The sequence below is a fragment of the Emydura macquarii genome, unplaced genomic scaffold (genome assembly GCF_026122565.2).
Source record: "Emydura macquarii macquarii isolate MOO-44397 ecotype Brisbane River unplaced genomic scaffold, CSIRO-AGI_Emac_v2 contig_378, whole genome shotgun sequence".
In the NCBI taxonomy this organism is placed as follows: domain Eukaryota; kingdom Metazoa; phylum Chordata; order Testudines; family Chelidae; genus Emydura; species Emydura macquarii.
The window spans coordinates 583,282-610,313 of record NW_027130515.1 but is presented as its reverse complement, the minus strand read 5'-3'; the positions used below and the strand labels follow the sequence as shown (position 1 = coordinate 610,313).

Below are 27,032 nucleotides of genomic sequence, written 5' to 3'. Positions count from 1 at the left end.
AAGTCCTGCTGCAGCGGCTGGCAGCAGAGCTGGCCCCGCGAGGGGCTGGAGCAAACGGGACAGCAGAGGTGGCTGCTATCGCTGAGCTGCCACAGGGGCTCGGAACCAGAGCCAACCCTGCTGCGGGAGCCACGCCCCTGCCAGCCGGGGTCTGCCGCAGGAGCTGCCTGCAGTTTCCAGCAAAGGCAAGTCCCACATCAGCCAGGCGGGACTAGCCCCCAGCCAGAGTGTGAACCCCTGCGGCCTCTGCTCAGCTCCGGGATTGCCCCAGCCACCTGGTCCCAGCCCAGAGCCAGCCCTGCTGTGCAGATGGAGCTGGGCCCTGCCCCTGCTAGTCCAGCAGTAGGCAGGATGGGGGTTATCAGAATGGGCTTCCCAGGGAGAAACCCGTCCTGCCCGACCTTGGTCTGCCCCAGGGACCAGCGAGCATGGGCAGAGCCAGGCTCCCCCAGGCTGGAGCAGGCCCCATGCTGCTGTACTTGTTCAAAGTGGAGGGTAACCCAGCCCCTGTGCTTAGACTCCACAGCCCCGGGCAGCCAGCCCACCTCCTCTAGCAAAAGCTGCTACATCCATCAGCCCCATTCCTGCCTTAGCATGGCCAGCACTACCTGCTTCGGCCTGAGCCCTGCCACAGCAAGCCAAAGGCCCACCGCGAGGTGACGGGAGGGGCAAGCCGTGGAAGACTGGCTCCGACAGCCTGAGGGAGAAGGGGGACACAGCCCATGTAGTGCGGGATGGGCACTGCCCAATGCACAAGCTTGGCGTGGGGTGCTGAGGGGCAGGAAGGGAGCCAGGCCTCACCTGCAGAGCCACACGCAGGATTCCTGGCGTGCACGGGTGCAGCAGGGAGACGAAGGTGCCTGGCAGGCGGGGGCCTGGGGAGGGCTCGCGGCATTCACACTGCAGAGGAGCCACGCGGCCCAGGAGAGGCCAGGGCCATTCACTCCTCTGCGTGCCCAGAAGCAGCTCCTGGGCAGCCTGGCAGCTCTCCCCCAGCAGGAGGGAGCAGGCTTTTGTCCGAGGCTGCTTGGCAGAGACGACGGGAGACGAGGCGGCACCGGGCAGCGGGTTGTGCTCACTGTATTCACCTCTGCACAGCAGCAAGACATGACAGAACTTCCACTCCACAAACCGGGTAAAAATGATTGAAACGTTCCCACCGTCAGTGCAATGCAAGCGAGCGATAGCACAGGGCTGACCGGAGCAGCCAGGCCGGCGCGGGGGGAGACCTGCTAGTGCTAGGAACAGGACACAAGCAAACGGACAGAGCCAGGAGCAGGGCCAGGGGCTGAAGTTGCCCCATTGGGCCATGCAAGGCTCCAGCTCAGACCTGAGCCCCTCTTTGATTCCCCTGAAGGCACAAGAGCTGCACTGACCCTGGCAAGGGTTTCCAGGTGCTGCAGGCTGCCTAATGGAAGAGATTCCCATGGGGAAAACGTGTGACATGCTCAGCCTGTGTCACACCCCCAGGGACTGAGCGTGGCGCAGCCAGGCTGCTCCCGGCGTGCTGGAGGCGTGTCTGACCCGGCTCCCTGGACAGCTGGTCCTGAGCAAGGACTGTTCCATTTACAGCAGGCTCAGCCCCACTGCTCCCTGGGGGGCATGGAGACATTCCTAGGGAGTCTGCCCAGGTAACAGACTTCTTGGGCACCGACAGCTGCCACGAGCTAGCGGCAGCGAGCTGGGCTCCTCGTGCAGCTCCTGCAGAGCATCACCCCACTGTCCCTGCTGGCTCAGCAGAATCCAGGGCAGCTGGTGAAAAGCAGGCAGGCGTGTGCCAGGGTTCGCCCACCTCACGTGCAGAAAAAGACCCTCCCTCCCAGGCCAGACGCTGGCCTGGCTTGCAGCTGGATCTGGGGATCAGATGTGCAGGAAGGGTCACAGCCTGCCTCACCACAGACAGTGGCAGAGCTGGGGGGATCCTGGCTGCTGCGGCAGAGGGGCCGGCAGGCAGTGGGCAAGGACAGGAGCCCAGCAGGAATGAACTAGCAATGGGTCCCACGGCTGGGCTCGCTAGTGGTAAATGGTTTGGCAGGGTGCTTTCCTGCGCCCAAAGGCTGGGTGTGTGTACACAATGGACTCCCCAGCCAGCCCGTGCTGGCTAGGGTCACAGCAGCTACACGCCCCTGGGAGGACATGCTGCCTTGGGAACAACTCCAGGGAGTCCTAGGGAAGATGCTTTAGAAACTTAAAGGTGCCAGAAGTGGCCACAGGGCCAGGGCAAAGCTGGCACCGCAGTCCCCCCCGGGGAGCAGGGTGCCCAGTCCATGGGAAGGGGAGGGGTAATGCCGAAGGACTCCCTCCCCCAGGAAATTAGAAACCTAGGCAGGATATATACATACATACCGACAGACCCACATAAATATACCAAACCCTGCCGCACCGGGGCTGGCAGGACTGGCCAGCCCCTGGAATGTCACTGAACATGCTCCGGCCAGCTCCCGCCCTGCGCTGGGGACCCCTCCCTTGCCAGTGGAGGGCAGCAGCGGGGCTGAGAAGGCAGTCGGGGAGCAGCACCAGCAGAAGAGCAATCCCAAGCGTCTTTCCAGACGTGTGCTTTCCCCAAGCACAGCGAGGCCCTGGAGCACGGGGCTCGCTGCCGCCAGCCCAGAGCCTTCTGGCGGGCTCTGTACATCGAGCGTCTCAAAACAGAAATGTGCAGAACTGTAAACAAATCCCAGGTGCCAGGACCGCTGCCACCTTGTCCATCAGGCGGGCGCCGCACGACCGGGCCTGGAGGGGCCGGAGAACAGGCTGGGCTCTACAGCCGGCTGGGCTCCTCTTCACTGTCGCTGCAGTTTCCACAACAGTCCTGAAGCCAGAAGGGCAACGAGAGAGGAGCACAGCAAGCAGAGGTGAGCACGGTTACAACACAACACGCCCAGCTGCCTCAGCAGAGGGGCACCCGCCTTGAGAGAACAGCAGTACTGGGGCCGGGGGGAGAGACCTCTGGCCCTGGGAGTGGCCCAGGCAGGACACCTCCCCGGGGAGCCTGCCCACGAGTGGAGGAACAGTCCCACACTGCCAGCTCCGGGGCTTGAGGTGGGACCTCACTGGGCTTCCCCAGCCTGAAACCCATCAAGGCGCAGAAGGCAGCAGGCAGGTCACAGCTGAGGCAGCGTCTGTACCCACACAGCACAGGGCCCCCGGATCACCAGGGGCCGCAGGCGGCAGCACCCTCAGCACAGAGAGCAGACAGCTGGGCAAGGGAGCTCTCCCAGCCAGTCACAGCTTATCGCAAGCAACCCTGTGCTCTCCCTACACACCTCGCAAACCCTGCCCCGCCCCTGGGGAGACTCAGAGCCCAGGCCAAGGGGCGGGTTGACAGGAGGCCTTCGGCTTCCTGCCGTCCCTCCCTGGGAGCAGGGCCCGCGGCAGTGGCAATGCAGGGAAGCGCTGGCTCGGCGCGGCTCGGCGCAGCGCACAGCAGTGGCACACTGGGCAGAGGCAGCGAGAGTGCAGGAAGCAGGTTAGTGGCTCCAGGGGGATTAAGAGACACAAGCAGCATTTGCTCTGCTGGGGTGGAGGGGGTGGGAGTTAGGCACTGAAGGACAAGACTCCTCTTCCCCAGGTCTTGCCATGTCCGCAGGTGAGTCTAGGCCACCAGGTATTTCCCTGAGCAGAGCAGCCAGGAGAGGGACTGCTCACCTCTGGAAAGAGAAAAGAGGTGGCATGAGAGGCCGGCAAGTCAAACCCGGGCAGGGTCCCTGCCACAGACAGACTCGCGCAGGGACAGGGAGCCGCACGCAGCCCCAGTCCCCGCCCCAGAGCTGTCTCTGAGCCAGGAGAGGGGCAGCAGGCTCCCACTGACACCACCGAGGAGGGACAGCCATGCTGAGCGACGAGGGGAAGCAGGCGCAGCAGAGGGGTCCGGGCCAGGCTGCTCCGCCATGCACTTGTGTTCAGGCCACAGGCAGGAGCCGAGGCAGCGGCCAGTCCTTGGATCCAAACCGAGGCTGCTCCGCCCCAGAGAATGTGCAGGGTGCAAGCCCACGGCGCCTCTGCCCCCATCCCCGCAGAGCCCTGCACCCAGCAGCAGGTGCCTCTGCCCGCGCCAGGGGAGCCCCCTTCGTGCTGGGGACTCAGCCTGGCAGGACGACACTCAGGAGTCTGTGCAGCCCACACAAGGGGACCAAGGCCTTCCCCTGCGATGGGGGCACACACCTCAGCCCCCCAGGCGCCCCTCCAACTACACAGTAGAGCCAACCCTCCAGCCTCCCTGGGCCAGTCCCTTGCCACCCCCATCACCGACACTCCCTTCCCAGCATCCATCGCAGCCCCTCCACCGCAGCCATGCTCTGACCGTGCCACCCCTGCCCGGCCCCTCCACCGCAGCCATGCTCTGACCGTGCCACCCCCGCCCGGCCCCTCCACAACACCCACCTCCAGTCTGTCCCCACCACCCAGGCCTGCCTAGCTCTGTTCCTCCATATCCAGCCGCCTCCTCTCCTGTGTCAGTTCCATGGCCTCCAGTGGCCAACACCAGGCTTGCCACCTTGCCCACTCCCCTGCCCGCTCTCAGCCTTCGCCACTGCCCCCTTCTGCAGAGTGCCCGGGACGCACGGCCCCCCACTCCTGCTGCAACGTCTACAGGCAAACAGCTTGGGCAGCAGGCGGGGCAGGGGACTGGTCATTCCACCTGCAGACAGGGATCCTTCCAGGGCAGGCAGCGGGATGGTGATGGATGTGGATCAAGTGGGAACCATGGGAAGAAAGGGGCGCAGGAGAGAAGAGAGGGGGCTGCACAGCTGCTAGAATAGTTCATCCCCATTGCCTGGGAGCTCCCCTGGGAGATGAAAGCCCAGTCACGAGCCCACAGATCAGGTACTGGCCATGGAGTCTGCAGGGGAGCAACTTCTCCCTCCCCACAGAGATCTCTGCAGGGCAGCAGCTCGCCTGGGGAGGCCAGGCTGGTAACTCCTGAGGGGGACAAACCCCCATCAACCGCAGCCCTGAGCATCCAGGGAAAGGAGCGCGCGACACAGGACCGGAGGGCAAGGCTGAGGACTCCCCAGACAGGCGGGAACCTGGCTCGCAGGCCAGGGCACCCCAGACTCAGCCCCGGCTGGGCTGGCGAGCATGTGACGCTGCTCCTCTGGCGCCCCCTCGTGTCTGGCTCCTGCCACTGACTGCTCAGCTGTGGGGGTGTCGGGGGTGCTGGCAGTCTCCCTGCAGTCAGTGGGTCGTGGCGGCCCGCAGCACGCTGAGGGAGCTGTGGGGCTGGGATTACCTGTCTGCTGAAGAGGCGCTGTAGCAGGCCCTTCTTTGGCTGTGGAGAAGGCTGTCCTTTCCAGTCCAGGTCAGGCGGCACCGCGCCGTCCAGGCTAAAGACGTTCAGCTCCTTGAAGCACTCCGTGTCTATCATCTGGCAGAGGAAGGAGGTGACTGCAGAGTGCGCCACCCATCCCCTGCCCCAGCAGACAGGAGCCAGAGCTGCAGCGCCGCTGACAAGCCCCACACCCGCCTCGCTCAAGGCAGATCACGCCTGGCACGAGCCTGCCAGGAACCTTCACTGAGTCACTGCCTGGAGGAACAGGGCCACTGGGCTCTGCCGGCCCCTTCTCCACGGCCAGACCCGGGCCCAGTGGAGTCCTGTGCTAGATGAGGCAGCCTCCCTCCCCCCCCCCCCCATGGAGCCACCCTGTGTGCATGAGCCCCACCTACCTCGTTCTGCCAAGGGATGGGCACACTCCCTGTAGCAAACTTCTGGTAGAAGTCATTGTCTGTGGGCTCCAGCTCCACCCCCTTCACCGTGGAGAACTGCTCGATGTCCAGCACGTCCTTGCAGTAGATGGCCTGGGGCTGGAAGAGATGCCCAGAGGCAGCAGTCACAAAGCAGCAGAGCCTGTACCACGGGTCAGCCAGAACAAACCACGTTTGCCAGGCAGTTCCCTGCCCACCCTGTCCTGCTCATTCTCACGGCACTCCTCGGCTTTGAGGGCTGGCGCAGCTGCTCTCCCTGGGGCACCTGGGGAGTGTGGAGCAGGCTGATTGGGATAAGACCCTCGCAAATGGGGCGGATCGGTGATGTGGGAGCAGAGATCCCAATTTGCTCAGGTGCGACACTTACATCTGGTTTGAAGGGGGGGTCCAGCATGCCCGCTTGCAGCCTCTTGAAGTTCAGACGTCTGAAAAGAGGGTGCTCCTTCACTTCCTGGGCTCCAGCCCCTCCACACCCCAGCCGCTCCATGGGGTCTTTGCACAGCAGCTGCAACACAGCACAGCAGGGTGAGAACGGCAGGCAGAAGGCAGCACCCTTCTGCATGAGACACTGGAACAGCAACACTTTGTGGCTAGGGTGAGTTTCTGAATGGCCTTAGAGGTGCAGACTCTCCAGCCAGGCAGCGCACCCTGCATGCCTGTTCTTGGGTGCCAGGGTGCAGCCCCCTGCCCCCACCCAGCTCACCCCAGAAGACTTGGCTGGAACAAAAGACGACGCGAGCAGCCCAAGGCCAGCAAGCCTGGACACCGCTTCTCTGCTATCTGTAGGGGCAAGCGGAGATTCAGGCATTGGTACCATGGTGCAGAGGGAGCGAGCGCCAGGCGAGAACTTCTCCGAATAGTCCTCCTGTACGTCCTTCACCAGCCGCTCCACCTCCTCCCGCTTGATCTTCTTCTTCCGCTGCTGGAAGGGAGACTGGCCCTCGATCATCTCGTAGACCAGGCAGCCCAGAGCCCACCAGTCCGGACTGAACGTGTAGTGCTCGTTCTTTACTACTTCAGGAGCTGCAGGGGGTGGGGAAACGAGTGTGACATGAGGGATGCAAACGCAGCACAGCGACCCCACCTGGGCAGAGGGCATGTCTCCAGCCCAGTCAGGAAAGGGCTGGGAGCGGCATGGACAGGAGAGCTGGGCAAGGGCTCCTTCCCAGCTGCCAGGTTCTAGCCTCCTCCACCTCTTCGCAATCAGGTCAGCCCTAGGGGCCACAGCTGGGAGCTGGCTGGCTCAGAACGAGCACCATGGTCGGCATGCCTGTGTCTGGGCGGGCTCTTGGAAAAGGTGAATAGCAGCTACAGGAAAAGGATGATTTTTTTGACTAGTCAAAAATGGCAGGAGACGTACCCAGCCCTGCAGCTGTGCAGCCACAGGGACAAGCACCTGGGCATGGCTTTGCCATAGGAAGCCTGTGACAGACGGCGTGCTCCGCATATCCTAGCTGCACACCACTGCTCAACTGCTGCGTTGTTACCATCACTTTTAGTAGGGGTGGAGAACCAGCCCGCACTGTTCTGCTCTGAGGTCTCCAGTCTAGTTTTTGGTCAGCACACACACCACCCCTTGCACTGTGCACCCTGCTGAGGGTAGCAGTGCTCTTAAAATCTGTCAGTAGATCACTAGCTCTGGGCACCCCCACTTCTGTCGCCTGTTTTCACTGGGGAGCTGAGAGGGGGAAGCACCAGGTACCTACGGTTATGTAGTCCTGAAGGACTGCTAAGATTTTCCAAGGGTCTTCCATAGCTCCATCCATAGACACACAGTTCAAAAGCATATCCCCCATCCACCCACAACCATGGAGATCTGGCTAGGATGCAGCTCAGCGTGATGAACAGAGTGGCACTGCCCAGGCAGTGACCCTAGCCATATCTCTCTGGCCACAGGCAGGTTGGAGGCCACACTCTAGGCAGGGTCTCTGTGGTCAGGAAGGACATTGTTGGGGGCAGAGCAAACTTTGGAAGAGGGAGGTATTCATAGAGAATGAGGGTTGGGAGGGACCTCAGGAGATTCCTGCTCAGAGCAGGACCAGCCCCAACTAAATCATCCCAGCCAGGGCTTTGTCAAGCTGCTTCCCTCTGCTTCTATTATGCAAATTGAAAGGGTTTCAAATATGGAAATCAGGGCAGCGGGTTATTTGAAGCCCCCAGACCTCTGGTCAAACACCTGTAAGAGGTGCAAGACACTCACCCATGTAGCCAACTGTCCCCACCCGGCCTTTGATTGTCTGGCCTTCAGGCACATGCACCGCCAGCCCCAGATCCGAGATCCGGATGTGACCTGAATATGGAAACAGCAGCATTAGGGGTTCAGGAGCCGACGGCGAGCACAGAGCGGCCGATTCACACAAGGAAGTGAGAGAGGCACCCACATCCAGGCACAGGGCCAGAGCAGCGTCACACTCCTGGCTCCTCTACCACCTGCAGCCCTCGACTCACCATGGTCATCCAGCAAGATGTTCTCTGGCTTCAAGTCCCTAGAGTGGGAGAGAGTGGATTCCATTAGACATGGCCTCCAGCAGCTCCACCACCGGGGCCCTGCCTGCGACTCAGCCTGACGCTCAGCGCAAAGAGCAGCTCCAAGGAGCTCAGCCGTCCTCCTCCCATTCCTACAGTCACAGCCCAGCCCAGCCCTTCTTCACCTTGGCAGCTCGGACTTCAAGCCTCATGGAAAGAGGGGAAGTGAAAAGCTACTGGGCTGCTTCCCTCTGCTTGTACAGAGCTCATCCAAAGCCATCCCGAGCAGGCTTGCAGACATCCTTTCCTCTCAGGCCTTCCCCACTCCCACTAACCTGGGCTCCAGGGGAACTCGGGGAGGATGAGAGGGGACTAGCTGGAGCCACAGAGCCCTCCTGCCTTTGCAGCTAGTGAAAGAAGCATCCCAGCAAAGGGCAAACTGTGTCTAACTTGGAGCAGCAGCATGACATGGTACAGACCCCGAGCCCTGCCTGGGCGCACAGGGAAAGCTCTCTCACCTGTACACTATCCTCTCCCGGTGCAGGTCCTCCAGGCCACAGCAGATCTCTGCTGCATAGAACACTGCCCGAGGCTCCTCAAAGCCAGCCTGACCCATGTGGTAGATGTGGAATTTGAGGTCCCCTCCGTTCATGAGGGTCAGTACTAGACAGAGGGCATCTTTAGTCTCATATGCATAAGCTAAGCTCACCTGCAAGACAGGGCAGAAAAGCTGTTAGAAGACAATGGAGCTGCTCCATGCAGAGGCCCTGGTAGGCCCCACGCTCACCCAGGCAGGCAGCCAGCCCTGGACACAGCTGGCTGGGTGGCAAGGGCAGAGCTGCTTCACACCCCATCACCATCCGACAGTGGGAGGGGGCTCGTGCACCACCTACTTTTCACCTGCCTTCCAGCTGTGAAGCTCTCGGCCTGTCAATGGCCCTCAGCCAGCCAGGGCAGCCACTGCAGAGAGGAAAGCCGTTCAAACCCGTCTCCCCTGGGGCTGTAGCTAGTGGGCCCAGGCAGGCAGGTCCCCAGCTCACAGGAGATCCCCCCTTGACTGCACACTGAATGGGAGCTGGCTGCACTGTCTGTGGAAGGAGCCGGACAGCCCCCAGGGAAGAGGTCAGAACGAAAGCTGCTGCCCAGCTGGGAGAGCAAGACCCTGGACAGGACACAGCTGGGGTGGCAGCATTTCATACAAGGCCCCTCGTCCCAGAGACCTCCCCGGTGGGAACTGTCACGCTGCTCAGTGCCATGTAGCCAAGGGCTCCCTACAGCTGGAAGCAGCAGCTGCCACACCCTGCATCTCACTCATCAAGGCTCCTGCCTGCTCCCTTCGGCACAGGAACGCGCCCGATTGCTCAGCAGATCCCTGCCGTACACCCGGCTGAGCTGCCGCGGTTCAGAGGTGGGGCTGGCTGCAGCTTGCCGCCTGCATAGTCCGAGCTTTGCCTTGTAGCTCAGGACACTTCAGCCCTTTGGGCTGTGCAGAACGCTCACAAGTTTTAAGGCTGAGCATACCCAGACTGGCGCCGTGACACATCCGGCCTGCGGGGAGCGCTCCATCACTGCGCCCCATTCAGCAAGCTGCGCGTGCAGCAATAGCCCCGGCTGAATCCTCGGTTATCCGGGCCCACAGCAGGGGGGTGAAGATCAGCAGGTCCTCTGGGCTCCCCCACCCCGGGCAGGGCCTGTTCCCTCCTCAGAGCACTGCTGCCAAGCCAACTCATGCCCTGTGCTGGGGTTGGTAGTCCGGCCCCTGGGGAAACGCAGCACTAGGACTCTCACAGGGTCCGTGTGCGGCCCCATGCAGCGCAGAGCCTGGGCCACAGGTGGGTCACCGCCGCTCAGCCCCGGTGCAAAGTGAAAGCAGCTCCGATGTACTTACTACAAACCTACTGTTCACTTTTTCCAGGATCTGCTTCTCATTCAGGGCCATGGCCTCCCCCTTCCGCTTTTTGATCCGCTTCTTCTCCAGCTTCTTGCAGGCATACATCTTCCCGGTGGCTCGCACCTGGCACGCACACACCTGGGGGAAGCCAGAAGGCTCAACATTTAGGCTAAACCCTGCCCCTGGACCCAGCTGGCGCAGGCCGAGGGATTAAACTCCACCTCTACGCAAACTGCAAACATTAATGGCATGCACTGCTGGGTCTGCAAGCCGCCAGATCCACACCTTCTCTGGTGTGTGCTCTGCACGTCTGTGCCTTGCCTGCTAGTCTCTGATCTCAGCTATGACTGCCTCAGCGTGGCCTGCCCTTCTGACCCCACTGTGGTTACCTACTCCTCCTGACCCCCGCGAGCACGTGCCAGTCAAACCCGGACACCTGCTGCACTTGGCCTGCAGCCCACTGGCCAACATGGAGGGGGCGCTTGAGGCAGTGGCAGCCCGAGAAAGAGGCGTAACCCAATGGCGTAAGCAAGTTCTGTGTTCTAATCCTGGCTCTGCCTCGGACTCTGACCCAGGGAGAATCCCAGCTGGGTGCCTCAGTTTCCCCATCTGTAAGATGGGAGATATGACATGACTCTGCCCCAGCATTGCCTGTCCTGAACCCACCCCATGCCAGCCCCTCCCTCACCACCACTCGCAGCTCTCCCAGCCCCAGAGAAGAGGATCAAGAGCAAGAGCAGAGAGCACCCAGCAAGTGGTGCTTTCCTCGGGACTGGGTCAAGCAAGGCCCAGCTCACCCGCACAGCCAAAGGCAGGAGAGCGAATAGGTCACTCACCTCCCCAAAGCCTCCCTTCCCGAGCACGCGATACTGGCGGAAAGTGGTTTTGGTCACCGGCTGCCTGTGAACAGAGCAGAAGAGGCTGGTGTGAGACGGGAGGCGGCGCAGGGAGGTAACAAGTGCCCCACTCACCCCAGCACAGCAGACACACTTGGCCTGGGACGAGCCTGCGCCAGCTGATGGAGTCAGGAACTCAGGGGCTAACCCTGGTTCTGTAGCCGCAGGGCTCCCCTCCCATCAGGGAAAGCAGGGCTCCCAGGCCTGGAAAGGGCTGTGTGCGCTGAGGATAACATCCTTCATTGCATGGGAGGTACCAGAACATCTTCTCCCACTGGCCAGAACCCAAGGAAAGGGACTGCAGGCCCCCTTCAGGCAGCACCCCTCACCCCAGAGGCGTGGGGTACAGCACCCCCCGAGAGAAGCAGGGACAGGTACCTCTCCATCCATTTCCACTGCAGGAAGCGGTTATAGTAGATGCTGTCGAGGTAATCGGCAAAGGGAGCCACACTCAGATAGTCATGGATGAGCCTGGGAGAGAGGGGCAGCCAGTCAGAGATGCCTCCTGGGGAGGAGGAACGGTGTAAATGCTTCCTAAGGACAGAGCAGCTCGCCAGCCCAGCCTCGGGCCCAGCCGAGACGCCTCTGATCTGAGGAGTAGCTAGCCTTCCCCACACCTGCACCCAGGAAGAATGAGACCAGCCCCCTCGGAGCAGGGCAGTCAGGCATTGCCCGCCCCAAGCACCACTCCCAGGGGAGCCCGTGCCCACCATCCTCACCCCTTTGGCACTGACACTCAGTGATCTGCAGCCACTTGTAGGGAGAGGGAGCTGACCCTGGGGATGACACCGCCCTGTGGGGGAGCCAGCCTCCCGGAGCTCGGATGCGCGCACAGCCCCGGTAGACCAGGCCTTGGCTGTCGTGTGTACACGAGGAAGACGGAACGCGTGAGTAGCAGCGGCGCCTCCTGCAGGAGACCCACGCCCAGACGCTGTAATCAGCCGCTGAGGCAGGGAGATCAGAGCGGGGTCCTGGGCACCTCTATTTCAGACGTGAAGCCAGCACAAAAGACACCCAGGAGGCCAGTCTGAAAGTTAGCGGCTCCCGGGGCCGGTGACAAGGCCAACCCACAGAGTGAAGAGCCCTGCAGACCGCATCTGGACTGCAGATGCACACCAGGTAGCAGCAGACGGGCTCGTCCCTTTCCAGGGACTGCCAAGAGAGGGTAGGGCCCAAACTGGAGGCTCCTTGTTCACACAACCCCACTGGTTATCGCACGCAGAGCGAACGCTCCACAAAGGCAGGGGAGCGCCTGCTGCTGACCCAGGGTTCAACCAGGCAGCACGTCCAACCTGGAGAGCACAGAGAGGGGGCGGACTGCCTTGCTTAACAGTTTCCTTTACATAGCCACGGGAGACAGAACTCCGGGCACCCCCACTGTGGTTACCCCCAGCAAGTAGGTGTCAGGTCCCTGTGTACCCCCTCTTGGCGTTCCCTGGAGTAATGGTTGCCACCACGTGTCCACAGCAGCCACATCCAGACGCAGACAGCGTCAGAGCAGACAGAGCATTTGACACTTGGTCTGTCCCAATCTCAGCTACATCACAGCTCCCAAAAGATGGGCTAGGGAGCCCAGCAAGCTCAGGGCTGACAGTAGGAGCTAGCCTGAAGGGTTTGGCTGGGGCAGGATCCACTCAGGATGGTGACTCGAACAGCAGGAAGGATGGAGAACACGAGAGAACAGAGATTCCTGCACCACCTTGCCACCTTCAGGGACCCGTGAAATGCAGAGAAACGCAGCGCTGGCCTGCACCTGCACTCACACTCCCCGGCCCCACCAGTGCTGGCTCCACACAGCCTGCTCACTGCATCTGCAAGTCCCATTACCACCAAGCCTCTCCAATCCCAGGAGCCACCCCAATTGCTCCTGCAAGGGGCAGATGGTGATGGCCACACTGGACTCAGCCCATCACCTGTGATGCCCATTACATTGTGTAGTATAAATATTTCCAGGGTAAGCGCTAGCCCAACTTACTTGGTTGATTCCTTGAAGAGCTCCTTGCTCGGCTCCTGCTCCAGCCTCTCAGAACAAGCGCTCACCAGCTGCATGGGGACTTCAGGCACATGATCTGTGCTCTGGGAAAGAAGGGGCCGAGTCAGGCACAGGAGGCTTAGCCCCATGGTCCTGCCTGGGCTCCGGTGAGGGGCATGGAATCTGCAGGAACCCAGCACAGGTCTCGGCCTGTCCCCTGGGACGCTTGGAGCTCAGGCACATTTGTTACCAGCTGTGGTGGAGAGACTCTTGGCTCCCTCCTCCCTGACTTAAGGGGACGCCCTGCACTGGGGTGGATGGTGCTCTCCCCCCAGCACGCTGTGGAACATCTGGATACGAATGCAGCCACCTGCTTCCCAAGTGTTCCTCTTAGCCATGCAGTCAGCAGCTCAGCTCAGCTCACTTACTTACCTGGGGATTTAGGTAGCTGTCAATCAGGTGCTGCCCACACTCCTTCCGCTTCTCATCTGGAGTCACTTCATACTCTGCCTGTGCAGAGAAAATGAGGCTGTTAGGAGAGCCCCTGCCGGGCATAGAGACATGCAGGAAGTGTGTGCAGAGGGAGCGGCCACAGAACAGGAATTAGCTGCCCGCCATCAACAATACTCCTCAGAGAAAGTCCAGATCTCTTCCCGTTAGGGCACATCGGGGCTCATGCAAACTCAGGGCACAGCTGGCAACAGATTCTTTCCCAAGGGAAATGCTGCAGCATGAAGTGGAGGAGCATCACCATGCAAAAGTAGGGGAGGACGGGCCAAGTGGTCAGGTCTGCTGCACACTCAGCCCTGCATTTATGGGCTCTTGGTCCCTGACTCTCACAACATGGGTCACAGTGCCCTGGAGGAATTTCTCACACAGCTCCGCGCTTACCACAGCATCCAAGAACTTGACACAGCGTGACAGTTCCGGCCGCGTCTCGCAGAACTGCCGGAAGAGCAGACACCCAATGGGCTGCTTCTCACATAGGCTGTGGTAGTCCCGCTCTGCAAATGCAAAGGAGGAAGTCAGCCACTTGCCTCAAACATAGGGAGAAGCAAAACCCAGCACGGCTACAGCCAGTGGAAATTCACAGATCAGGCCAGTAGGGGCCACTGAGACAATCTAGTCTGACCTCCTGCTTACACAGACCAAAGAATCGCACCCTGTGATTCCTCCATGGAGCCCATAACGTGCAGCTGAACTAGCGTGTAGCCTTTAGAAAAAGGACATCCCGTCCTGGCCACAGACACCACCTGACGGAGAGGTAAAGCTGTTCCAACAGGTAATTCCGTTCATTGTTAGAAGTTTGTGCCTTGTTTTCTCCTTTAATTTGGATAGCTTCCATATACAGCCATGGGATCTTGGTCTGCCTCTATCTTCTACATTAGAGAACCCTCTTATCAAAAATCTTTTCCCCATGGAGATATTTGCTTGTCCATGGTCCAGACACCACAACTCTCTCTTTGGTAAGTTCAATCTATTCAATGCCTTAACCCTTCCCTGTACAGCAGGTTTTCCAGACCTCAGATTGTTCTTGTATCTCTTCTATGAACCTTCCTCAATTTTCCAACACAATTCTTAAAATTCAGACACCAGAACTGGACTCTATTCCAGTAACGGTCTCACTAACACTGTATTCACCTCTCTACATCCGCTTGATATTTCCCTGCTTGTAAATCCAAGCACCATGTTAGCTCTCAGCCATGGCATCACACGGGGCGTAATGTTCAGCTGGTTATCTAGCAGATCGCTTCCCCCCCAGTGCCCCAACTCCTTTTCAGAGTCACTGCATTCCAGAATAAACTATGGTTTACATTCTTCACTCCTAGATGTAGGACTCTGCATCTGGCCATAATGAAACATTTTTCATGATACACTTACCAAGCAATCCAGGTCACTCTGTCTCAGTGACCTGTCCTCTTCTTTATTTACCACCCCCAATCAATCTTTGGGCCATCTGTATTTTGTTTCTTTATTTCTTTTTAAGTCAATAATGACTATATTTTCTTTCAGCTCATTGGCAAAAACACTGAGTGGGGGACTGAGAACCAATTCCTGAAGGACCCATTAGAAATGTTGCTCATCAGTCATTCATGTTTTAGAGCCCTCTCTCTACCCAGCCCACGGGGGCTCTGTTTGCCCTTGGGGTCCATTCCCCCTCCTATCAGCACAGCAGGAACCTCCCGCTGCAGGTGGCACTGGAAGGGCAGTGCACCTGGAGGAGCTGTTGGTGGGAACGCACTGCCCCGAAGGCGGAGGGCAGCGTGCATGCCGCACTGTATTCAGCCCTACCCAGAATGGGGGACCCCACACTGCTCCTTCCCAGGGTGCCAGGTCCCCGCCCTCCTACGTGGCAGGCGTACTGTAGGGCGTTCCCCTCCCCTACACAGCAGTTTCTCCTGAGGAAGCTGTGGCTTCCTGAGTGGTGCAGGAGTGGAGAGACAGCAGCACCAGCCCAGGGGAGGGCCATACTGCTGCCTCACTAGCTGCACTGTTTCCTTCTCGGAGGGAAATGAGCTCACTCCTTTGAGGAAGGTGAAAGGTTCGCAGCCTGCAAGGTCAGAGACTCCTCACTGCCACCACCGGCCCCAGGGCTGCGCAGGCACTGCTGCTGCAGGGCTTTGCATTGCCAGTGCAGGCAGAGAACTGCATTTCTGCAGTGCATTGTGTAGCTCAGTGATGGAGAGGGGCCTATCCACCCTGCGGGAGGGGGGGGGGGGGAAGAGGGATAAGAATGCCCTCACCTGGACTTGAAGCCATTAGTGATCAGGGAAAATACAGGTACCCCTGCTGGAAACAAAGAGGCTGCCCCATCAGGGAGATGAGCTGCCTGGTCCCCTCACCTCTCCCCAGAGGGGCAGCAGTACCTCAGCCCTTTAACTGCACACGAGAAGGAATCTCTACCTGCAGCAGATCTACAGCCAGGAAAGCTCACATCTGGAGGCCAGCAAAGGGGTAGCGGGGGCAGGAGGAGAGACCCAGCAGGGGACAGGAACCAGGTCTCCCAAAGCAACAGAACGCAACTGCCAGAGGACAGTGGAAAGACCAGACTGAGAACAAAGGAACAGAGTGAACACCCGGGCAGCGCAACAGCCGCTGAAATGCAGTGCAATGCCTGCGGAGTGCAGTCTCCGCATCACTGAGCCCAGCTGAAGGGAAAGCTCTGCTCAGCGAGCACAGCGGTCAGAAATGCCAACCATTAGGCTGGCTCAGGAACAGGCTAGAGACTAATGCAACTCCCATCCTCAGGGCCACACACTCAGCAACCACGGGGCAGAACTGCTCCGAAACCTCAGCGTTCCTTTAAAAAGGCAGACAGGAGAATTTGGCTGGAAGTTCACCAGTGGCCCCCAGTGACAGGGAGCTGTGCGGAATGGCAGGGGAGGGGAGTCAGGCAGGGCAAGGCAGGGCAAGACAGGGTACGATGAAGTTGAGCTAACAGAAGCTAGACGCTTGCACAGGGGACGAAGTTAGAACAACAGGGGGCCTGCTCTAAATTCTGGTGGGACTTGGCACTCGGGATAAGGAGCCACAGCCAGCGGGCTCAGACCGTGCAGAATCAGGGCCCAAGTTTACAGACCTCTTGGTTACACAGAAACCTTCCTAATGTGACCTGAATGGACCTGATGCAGGGACGTCTGCCCAAGTCTGCAGACAGCCTGAAACAATAGCTCAGGGAGGTGAATTACATCATTCATCTCGACTGGTTGTTAACACTGAAACCTAAGGATGACAACTCAAACTGTGACTTGCCTATTTCACTACTTACTATTCAGCTGTGAAGTGTTTATCCCACAGCCCCAAACAAGCCCAGGTGCCGAAAGCCCCAGCTGCCCCCTACTCAACTGCCAAAACCTCCAGCTTCCTGCATGACTTGGTGATACACTTCTGCAATGTCAGTACCAGACCCTGAAGCACGTCAGGCGCTGAAAACACGGGGACAGCATAAAATACACGGACGTAAACAACGTACAACATCAGCTCACCTGCAAGTCACTGAAAAGCTGCACTAGGATCCAAATGAAGCTGTTGCACCAGAACCCCAGGGACCACGGTGAAGAATTTAGACCCAGGCTGCCAGGGAGTGCACGGGACCCTGGCCACAGGAACCACCTTCTCATCTATGTGAAGGGCTGCCCTGAAAAATCACCTGGAACGCAGCTGTACCTGATGGACACTGTTTCCACGAAACAGAAAGTTCCTGTCTCTGGGGAACCTCTAATGGTCTGGAGGACCTTGCTGGATGTGTCCAATGGGCATCAAGAAAGCATGATTTGCCAGCCTTCCCCCTCTTTCCGCGTGGCAGATCTGTGCTCCGTACACACGGCAGTGCCCCTAATTTCTCCCTTGACACAATCAGACTCACAAACGCAGTTAGGCAGAGCTAGCAGGGCAGTGTATGAACAACTCCCCACCAGGCAGCTAAGAGGCACCCCAATGAAGCCACCTGTGCATATCCACCAGCAAACGGAGCAAGGGCCAGCACACAACATCCAACAAATAGACACTCCTCACCAAGTGTTTGTCGAAGATCTTCACACAGGCTGATGTGCGGGAACTGCAGCATCTGGCGCCATTTCTTACTTTTGCCCTTCCTGTTCCCCACGCCGCCTGCAGGGGACACAGAACAGACATCACAGTGAATCAGCCATGAGCAAGACCCAGCTAGAGTGTCAGCCCAGAGAGCTGGGGAGAAGGAATCATTTCCCTGCCCAGATACTCCCAGCCAAGAGCAATCAGGGAATGCACTGCCTGGAACAGTCACTAGGCTAAGTACCTCGGGGGCCTTAGCCCCCGGCTGCAGATCTAGATGGCAGTGGGGCCTTTCTTCTATCTCTCTGCATAGCAGGACAAAAACCCAAGACCCTGCCTCGCTGCTAAAGGAAAATGCCCCTGTAGAAAGATAAATCACTCCAACGAGCTCTTCTGTCCAGGCATTTCAAAGGAGTTATCTACATTTACAGTGGTGAATAGACTGGGGAAGGCCACAGAGAGTCTGTATCAGCTAAAGTTCCTAGCTCCCAGGCCTGTCCTCAGACCCCCATCTCTGACACTAACCCCTGCTGAAGAGGAACATTTACACAGTGCTGTGAAAGTATGAAATCCCCAGCTGCAGATTCCCTGCCTAGCACAATTGAAGAGCTTCATGCCATAGAGTCTTCCAAGGCTAAATACGTTCACTGCAGGGAGGCAATGCTACTGAAAAACACGCATGGGACCGGGAAACAAGAACTTCTGCTCGAATCCCAGCTCTGCATCCGACTCCGTGGGCAGCCTTGGGCAAGTCACTTCAGTCTCTCCACCTGCAGAAGGGAACGCTCTCCCTCCAAGGGAGGGTTGGTTAATGTCTGGAAAGCATCAATGCTGTTAAGAACAGTTAATTGCCCAGCGCCATGGGACAGGATGGGGAAGCTCTCTAAATACTGTGTATACAATACACAATTTTATGTAAACGGTCAGTATTAAAATGCTGCAGGGTGAGACATCCACTCAAGAACCCACAGCACAGCTGCCTCTCCTCCCAACCAGCCAAGGTGCACTTGTAGGCATCTCACTCTCTTGGGGTGTGTTAAAGCCCTCCGCCAGACCCAGCTGACTCAAGCACAGAAATGGGACTCTGACAGGAAAAGGAAGATGTTTCATTCTGATTGATTTATCAGCGATTGATAAAAGCGGCTGGCAGCAGCACGCCAACAACTGTTAAACACGAGCCAATCCCTAGTGTTGATCCTGGACAATGTGCACATCCCCCCCATCCTCACAGCCCCCACGGGGGGCCTACAGGAGAGCATCTGGACAGGACAAAGGGGCAGGGCAGGGGCAGGCGCGTACGACATAATCAGAAAAGAGCCCAGTGGCAGGGACGGTTCGAAGCAGAAGATGCCCAGGTACAGTGCAGGGCAAAGTGCTTCCAGCTCAGGCCGGCCCATGGCCAGAAGAACTGTTAAATCAGCTTGCCTTCTCTGGGGCAGAAAGCAAATGGCTCCCCCAAGCTCACGTCACACGGTCCAACCAATGCCCAACACTGAAAGCTCCAGGGAGGCAAACATCCAGATAAGACACCGCTGCCTCTGGTACAGAGGCATGAGCCAGCAGCTACACACCCTACTTGGGCTTGGACCCAGCAGAACTCCAAGCAGCCCCCAGAACAGCATGCAGGAGCCAGGGAGCTGAGCACCTGGTGCTCGTGCCAGTTTGCTGCATGCTCTGTAGGCAGCAGCCCTGCATCCCCCCCCACAAGAGCAGCTCTGCTGTGCAACTGTACAAACCCAGGAAGGAAGTGACTCAAGGCCCAGGGCAAGCAGGGCTGGGAAGGAGCCAGCAGCAGACACCTCCTCAGCTACAGCCTGCTGTGACATGACTGAGGGACAAAGGGTGACGAGGAGAAAGGCAGGGAGAGCCCACCCGCCATGCCAAGGGTCTAATGAAGGGCAGACCCAGAGCCCCACCTCAGGCTGAACGGGGAAGATCTGCAGAGTTCTTGTTTCCTTTGAGTGGTTTGTTGAGAAAAGGAAGCACAGCAGCATGGCACTGGTTCCCCCTGTTCTCCCCTCAGCTACAGCCAGCAGCTGCTGCTGCCCAGGCTGAGCTGTGGCTGCCCTCTCACAGCAACCAGCAGTTGAGCATTTCAGCCAATTGCCCCCCTACCTTGGAAGGGAAGGAGCCAGGGACAGGCCATTCTCCAGGAGGAGCTCTTCTCCCCCTCTGCTCCCCCCCACCCCGAAGCTGGAATGAGCAGAGCTGCAAGGCATGCTGGCCTTTCCTCAGAGGCATTTGGGGCAAGCCTGGGTGCGTGACCGGGAGTTAGTTTGGTCGAGGGGTTGCTATTATAGGGAACATCTTTACATTCAGTGGGCCAGATCCTCGGCCCTTCCTCAGCCTCCTGGGCCCTGCTGCAGCAGTGCAAAGGCAACTTCCAGTGGTCTTCAGGCAGCAGCTGAGGATTCCCTGGAGTGGGCTGTTCCACGGGTGTAGGGCAGCGCCACCCCACCCCATCTGCATTAGTACAAGTGGTGTTCCAGGGAGGGCTGGGCTGGAAGCAGAACACAAGGTGCTCTAGCAATCCTGGTCAGCACAGGCTGTTCTCACTTGCAAGGGGATGATTTGCCATTTGACCCAAGGATACGAGGATATGGAAAGATGGCATAGACACCTACTGCTCCTGCATGCCAGCTGTGCCAACGGCGGCTCTGGCACAGCCAAGCATCTAGCCCAGTATCTGCCTCTCGCTGATCCTATGTACTGTAAACTCCGGACTGGTGCTTTCCAGGGTTCCAGTAAATGCCTGAGTACAGCACATTAACTTTGGGGGGTGTTTAATGGCACCCAAGGTCATGGAAAGGGACCATTAATAGCAGGTTGCTGCCAGGACGGCTGAGCTCCTTGCTGGACAGTTGCCCAGAACTGATGCCGCGGCTCCCCCATTCCTCCATGTGCAAGTAACTGACTGGTCTCTAAACATCAGCTGGTCATGGCAGTCAGCTCAGGAACAGGCACACCTGGAGTCGGGGAGGCTTTGACAGCCTCTCCCTTCAAACACCGGATCCTCCTGTATCTAAATCCTACACTGCAGGGATTTACCTTTCCCACCTCCTTGGCACACCTGGCTCTGGGATTACCTGGCCGGAGTCTTCTACCTTCCCTGGGGTTTCCACCTCCAAGCCTGATTTTCAAGCAGCCTGAGGATGTCGCTATTCGGCTCTTGCCTCTCCCACACCCCCAAACCCTCATCCTCAAATCCTTTTCATAGACTTGAATCCAGAAGGGGCCAGCTTCTGTTCACTTGGTCTTACCTCCTGCATAACAGAGGCCAGGGAATGTCACCCCCTACTCCTGAGGTGGAGGGAATTATTCTTCTCCACTCCACATGTGACACTGTTGAGCTCAGTGGAACGTGGCTCAGCTAGATCTCTTTTAGAAAGACAAGCAGCCTTGAGTTAATGGCTTCACGTGATAACGAATTCACCAGGTCCAGAGGAGAGCTGTTCCGATGGCTAATCACCCTCACAGTTAACTTGCACCTCTAACCAGCTCCACATTTCACACAACTCCATTGCTGCTAGCCTGCCACCCAACCCAGAAGTCCTGGAATTCAGCCTCAGGACCTGGCAGAGCTTGCTCCATTTTGCAGATGGCTGAGGCCCCTGGTTGCTATGGGAGTCAGCGAAGGAGTGGAACCTGGAGCTATGCAGGTTTGGGGTCAGCACTGGGGTGGGAAGGGCCACGATGGAGACAGTTTGATTGTCAGACTGAAATCTACCTTTTTGCCCAAGAGACTGCAGAGCCAGGCTTTGCTCCTTTGCCACTGGGACTGCAGCAGCCTCTGGGACAGGCAGGGCTGGAACCGCCAAGAGCTAGTACTGCGTATAAGTGGCTTTGCTGAGCAGAGGAACTGCTGCCCAGAGATGCAGACACCCTAGAGAGGCTTGTGTTCCTGGCACATCAGCAGTAAGGAACAAAGGCAAGTAGATGTGTGTCAGTCTCCCACCTACCGAGTGCGAGACTGGACGCCAAGCTCTGGGGCTTCATGGAGGGACAAGTTTATCCCACCAGCCCTGCAGAGTTCACCAGCCTCCCAATCAGTGAAGTCCACAATCCTCAGTGTTAAGAATGACATACGAGAAGTCCAGAACCTAAATTCCAGGGTCTAGGCTGATCTTTGGCAACACATGCATCTTCAGGACAGATAGACCTGAAGTCTGGCTACTCCAGTATCCTGCCTCTGACAGCCAACCCCAGACACCTCAGGGAAGCTGCCAGAAACCCAGCAGCAGGTAAACGACTCACCATGTAGGTCTCACCCTAGTTGTCCCTAACAAGTTTAACCCACAAAGCAGGAGTTTTTATCCTTTCCAAACTGTTTCCATTAACTGTTAGAACTCTGCATGTTCCTGTTAGCCGTATACATGGCGAGCGCCTCTCTAGCTCTAGCTAAGGAGGTTTTCTCTGCATCAATAGATATGAGGCCCTAACTGCTCCTCTTCTTCGGTAACCATGTCAGGGCATGCGAGGCAGCAATCCAGAATCGGAGCATCCAGCAGTACACTAGCAGACTCTCTAGTATCTCAGCCTGTGATGAAGAAACCAAAGGCCAGCTGGCCTCCAGGACTGAAAATACATCAGAAGAAATCGAATAACGCCTCTCACAGCAACCCTCAGTGAGTAGCTTCTGCCCCTATCGCGCATCTAATGGCTGAAGAGAGCGTCCCCGCAGTGACAGCTGAAGACAGACTGAGATCGGGATCCATCCTAAATACGGGTAAGGCCGACAAGCTGGAGGGTGACTCCCAGCCCCAGAATTGAAGTGCATAGCCGGTTTCAGTGTGTCCAGCAAGATACAGCTGGCACACGGCAGCAGTGCAAAGGTACAGAATCAGGCAGTGGTTCGACCTATGGAAAGCAGCCCCCGCTGCTTCTCCTTGGCAGCCCACCTCAGCGGCTGTGAGCTCAGCTCTGACCTGCAGGCTTGTCTCACAGCGTCCCAGCCATTCGCAGCCCACCAGCCAGGCCTGGGCAGAGCTGCTCAGGGCAGAACACCTGCAGGCAGTGAAGGGGAAGGGAAAGGCTCCTCACACGTTCTGTTAGAAAGGGGTCTCCTGATGATGCATCTTCATCTTAGAGCAGGAAGTCTGCAATGCCGACTGAGCAGACGCATGCTTCCAATGGGCTGCGGTGCCAAAGGCCTCTCTGCTAATAGGGCTAGAAAGCTTGGACTGGAGAGGGCGCTGCCAAGAGTGCTGGCTTGCTCCCTCTTCCAGCTCATATGGTCTCTTCTCCATGTGCATCTGACGAGGGAAAACTAGCGTAAGGAGCTGGCTTCCTTCTTTGAAACGGACTTCAATCAAATTCATTTCCTCTACCCCAGCACCCCAACTAATATTTTGCCCTTCCTTTACACCCCAGACATTCGAGGCATCTAGATATAATGTTTTACTGGCTCTTACAAAAACTAATGACAAACTAAGCAGAGCACCAACTAGAAGCCTCCCCAATGGGAATCCTGGGAACACAGACAGGCCACCGATCCAGGACCTGGCAAGCCAAGGATAGGGAAGTCAGGAGTCAAGCACTTTTCACCAAGAGTGCCCTGTGCTAGGCTTCTCTTGCTTAAACCAGGGGCCTGTTAGTTTGTGCACTTCAGGTGAGCACAGCCGCTGTGAACCATCCAAGGAGAAAGGCAGTCTCTAAAGGAGGCAAGACCTGACTTGCCAGGGCTTTATAGGCCAAAGCCAACGCCATAAACAACCCTCGAAATCAGCTGCTAGCCAGTGCAGGCCAGAGAAAGCCAGTCTGAGATTTTTCCGCTGGGAAAGCCTACATGGTGGATAAGGTGCAATTTCCTGATGGTCTCAGATGAGGTACTATCAATCAAAAATCATATGATGTACATAAACCTCTTTGCGTATTACTAACAGCATCCAGAGTTACCAGAAGGGAAAGTCTCTAGAAGTCTGTTCACAACTGGACACCGTTTACGCATCTTGCTCAGCTGGTGTGAGGAGAGTCAGTCCCACTCTGGAGTTCAGTGCTCCAGAGTTTGGGTGGCACACGCTGCTGGAGAAGGGTTATTGGTTTAAAACAACTTGTTTCATTGGAATTTTAAGATGTAAAACATTTCCACTTGTCTCAGATTTAATAAAGCCCTGTTGACCCACTGTAGACTTTGGGCTGAACGTAAGATAACAGGGTCCTTTGAAGATGTGGCCCATGTACAGTTCATTGCAGCGACGCAATTCTGAGGTGATGGAAACTTAGATACCTGCTGCTAAGTCCCTTACCCATGCTCCAGAAGAGTTACCAGGCAAAAGTGATGAAAAGTTCTCTTAACCGGACCTGGACATCCAGCAACAGCAAAGGACCCAAGAGGATGCCAGGCTGCGAACCCAGGTAACAAACGCCAAGCTGACACCCACACTCGGGGGCTTCACATGTCTCCCGAAATCTCAACCAGCTGAACCACGTACACTCCAATCTACCAGACCAATGATTCCCAAACTGGGGGGGGGGGGGGGGAGGCGCAAGGACCTCCTTCGGGGGGGCACCAAAGATTACAGGGGATCCATGAAGCTTCAGTACTACTACTACTACTACTCATATAGCCCCTCGAGCTCCGCACAGGCCAGAGCGGAGCAGCAGCCCCAAACTCCACTCCGGCCAGAGCAGAGGATCAGCCGCCCCCAGCCCCTCATTGGCTGGTGCCTGGCCGGAGGGGAGCAGCCCTGGCCAACCCGCCAGAGCCCACGTCCATTACCCTCAGTCCATGAGGGATGGGAAGAGACGGGGCCACACGGGGCCTGCGGCCGTGGCTGCGCCAGTGTAGGCTTAGCTTCTTACTCAGCTCAGAGTCATTTATTATTATTATTATTATGGTTGTGTGTGTTTATAGGGGCTGTGTGTGTTATGGCTTGGGGGGGCGTGTTTTTCTTGTGTTAACGAGTGGGGCTTTCACTCGAAAAGGCTGGAGAGCACTGTACTAGACACTGCTCAGCCACACCCAAGATAACCCGTGTTCTCCAGACTCCATCCCTCCCCTGTCATTCACACACAGCTCCTTCTTCCTCTGTTATCTCCATTGGCAACAATTCCTTTGCCTTTGGTACCTTCTCCAGCTCCCTAAACCCCAAACCCAGCACTGACCATCATCCTCTCACCAACCCTTGGGAAAGGGTTTTCCCCTCGACATCCCGGACTGGTTTGGGGTCCATGACTCAGGTCCCTCAGCACAATTACCCTCTTTTTGCTAACGAAGATGCTTCTTTCAAGGCATGCCCTTGACCTCAGTGTAGCCCTACAGCCCCCACCATTCCCCTTAACCAACTCAAACTGATTCTCTTCGGACACCTCAAATGCCCCCTCTCTGCCTGTCCCAACCATGTAAGCTTGTGGCTATGTCTCAGCTTCCTGCTTAACATCTCACAGGCAGTAGAGTTTCTCTTGTGCAACAGGAGCTTCCCCCAGCCCAGCCACTCTGCTTTCCTCCTCCACTCAGGCCCCCCAACTGCCTCCACCACCAGAAACCCTGGCACTGACCCCTAGTCCTCCCCATACATTTCCTACAGCAGAAGCACTGCCAGTGGCGTACCAAGGGTATCCAGTGCTCAGGAGCCAAGTCTCACCCCCCTCCCCCTCCACACAAGGCAGGAGGGATCCTGGCACCACCCCGAGGTGCCCCGGGGAGAGGGGGTCTGTATCTGAAGGGGGGCGCAAATGCAGGCTTGGCTCTGCCACCCCCCCCCCACCCACTTACTCACCACACAGCGCCCACCTCTCCAGCTGCAACCCCGCAGCCCAGCGCTGGCTTGGACAGGGCCGGCCCCTCATGATGCACAGGGGGAAGCGCTGAGGGGTGCCTCTCAGAGCCTCCTGTGCCCCCTGCCCGTCGTGAAGGGCTGGCCTGGTGCTTACCCACTGCTCCAGCCCCGCAGCCTGGTTCTGGCTCGGACACGGCAGCCTCACCCACCCAGCCTGGGGGGTGGAGGGCGCGCCAGGCCGGTCCTTCACGACATGTGGGGTGGGAGGTGCTGAGGGGCGCCCCACAGAGCCTCCTGCATCTCTCATGCTGGTGAAGGGCTGGCCTGGCACCCCCCCACAGGCCGGTGCCCAGGGGCCTGCCCCCCCCTTGGTACACCACTGAGCACTGCCACTCACCAGCCCCAGGGCATCGCCCACGCATGCCACAGCCGCACGCCCAGGGCCTCGGCCGCGCCTTGGAGATCGCAGCTCCTGGACCCGCTCTGGGGCTTGGCCGAGCCCCAGCACCCCGTGTGTTCGGGCTGTTAACAAGGCCTGTCCCAACCCTGCCCTGCCCCCTATGCACCCTGCCCTGCCCCACCCCCCTTCCTTCCTTCCTACCACCCCCACCCCACCCCGCCCCGCCCCGCCCCGCCCCACCCCACCCTCCTTCCTACCACCCCCCAGCGCCCCGTGTGTTCGGGCTGTTAACAAGGCCTGTCCCTGCCCTGCCCCCTGCCCCCTATGCACCCCGCCCCGCCCCACCCTCCTTCCTACCCCACCCCACCCCCCTTCCTTCCTACCACCCCCACCCCGCCCCGCCCTGCCCCACCCTCCTTCCTACCACCCCCCAGCGCCCCGTGTGTTCGGGCTGTTAACAAGGCCTGTCCCAACCCTGCCCTGCCCGTGCCGTGCCCCCACCGCACCCTGCCCTGCCCTGCCCCCAGCCCTCATCCCCCCGCCCCGCCCCGCCCCGCCCCCTTCCTACCCACTGCCCATCCCCCGCGCCCCACACGCCGCTCGGCCCCGGCTGTCCCCGCCCGGGGCCAGGCTGTGCGGCGGTCCGGCGCGGTCCGGACGCGGGGCCGGGGCCGGGGCCAGGCTCGGGCGGGGCGGGGCGGGCCCGGCCTCACCTTCGCGCGCCTTGAGCAGCACGGTGTTGGCGACGATGTTCTCCAGCTCCATGGGCCCGGGGCGGCGCCTCCTGCCCGGCCGGGCTCCCGCTGCCTCCGGCTCCGGAGTCCGGCTCCGCCGCACGGCCCCGCCCCGCCCCGCGGCCCGGCCCCGCCCCTGCCGCTCGCCCCGCCCACTGTTTACCTGAGCTCTTCAATCCCCGCGCACTCGCCTCCCGCGCCGCCCCCTCATTGGGCCGCACTCCGCCCGAGCCCCGCCCCCTGCGCCCGCTCCACTCCTATTGGCCCACAGGTGAGGGAAGTGTGGCGGGGCGGGACCAAGAGCTATGCGTCAGCGCACGGTGATTGGCTAAGCCCGGCTTCTGGAGTGTCAGAGTATCCTGATAGGCCAGGGAGCTGCCAATCAGCAAATGCACTCTCAGCGCCATAGCGGATTGGACAATCATGAGCAACGCCCACTATGGGATGGGCCCCGCTGCCTGGCGGAGCAGACCCCTGATTGGAGGGGAAGCTGTCACTCCGCCGTGATCCCGGTCGTGATAGGAGGAGGGGCCGCAGGAGCCCAGAGATTGAGAGAGGCGAGATTCCCCTTTCTGTCAGCGCCGCCGCGCGGCGGGGCCTGGGGCGGGGCGGAGTGGAAGCTGTGGGGCTGGCCGTGGGGTACAGGGCTGCTCACGCGCTGTGGGGCTGGGGTGCGATCAGGGCGGTAGCTGTGGGGCGATGCAGGGCATTCACTCGCT

At 58.8% G+C, this 27,032-nt stretch overlaps 1 protein-coding gene across 5 annotated transcripts; it reads right to left on the bottom strand.

Moving 5' to 3' along the window:
• Positions 1–26,438, bottom strand: GRK6 (G protein-coupled receptor kinase 6). 5 transcript variants are annotated; one of them, XM_067535075.1, is made up of 16 exons: positions 26,293–26,438; positions 17,444–17,539; positions 13,820–13,932; positions 13,361–13,438; positions 12,932–13,032; positions 11,335–11,427; positions 10,897–10,960; positions 10,058–10,198; positions 8,688–8,878; positions 8,152–8,189; positions 7,904–7,993; positions 6,518–6,726; positions 6,071–6,208; positions 5,665–5,802; positions 5,231–5,365; positions 1–2,812 (listed from the first exon to the last, which is right to left on the bottom strand). In XM_067535075.1, exons 1-16 carry the CDS (start codon positions 26,342–26,344, stop codon positions 2,762–2,764), a joined length of 1,728 nt encoding a protein of 575 aa, XP_067391176.1. In that variant the 5' UTR covers positions 26,345–26,438; the 3' UTR covers positions 1–2,761. The 5 variants fall into 5 exon arrangements, with proteins under 5 accessions (XP_067391176.1, XP_067391185.1, XP_067391203.1 ...); XM_067535084.1 differs by lacking the exon at positions 26,293–26,438 and adding an exon at positions 25,577–25,709; XM_067535092.1 differs by lacking the exon at positions 1–2,812 and adding an exon at positions 2,813–3,650.
• Between the last annotated feature and the right edge of the window lie 594 nt (positions 26,439–27,032).

Coding starts and splice junctions, on each gene's coding strand:
- GRK6 (XM_067535075.1), bottom strand. CDS start 26,344: ATGGAGCTGGAGAACATCGTCGCCAACACCGTGCTGCTCAAGGCGCGC. Junction 8,879..10,057: donor AAGTGAACAGTAGGTTTGTA/GTAAGTACATCG, acceptor CCTGTCTTGCAG/GTGAGCTTAGCTTATGCATA. Junction 8,190..8,687: donor CGGGAGAGGATAGTGTACAG/GTGAGAGAGCTT, acceptor CTCCCACTCTAG/GGACTTGAAGCCAGAGAACA.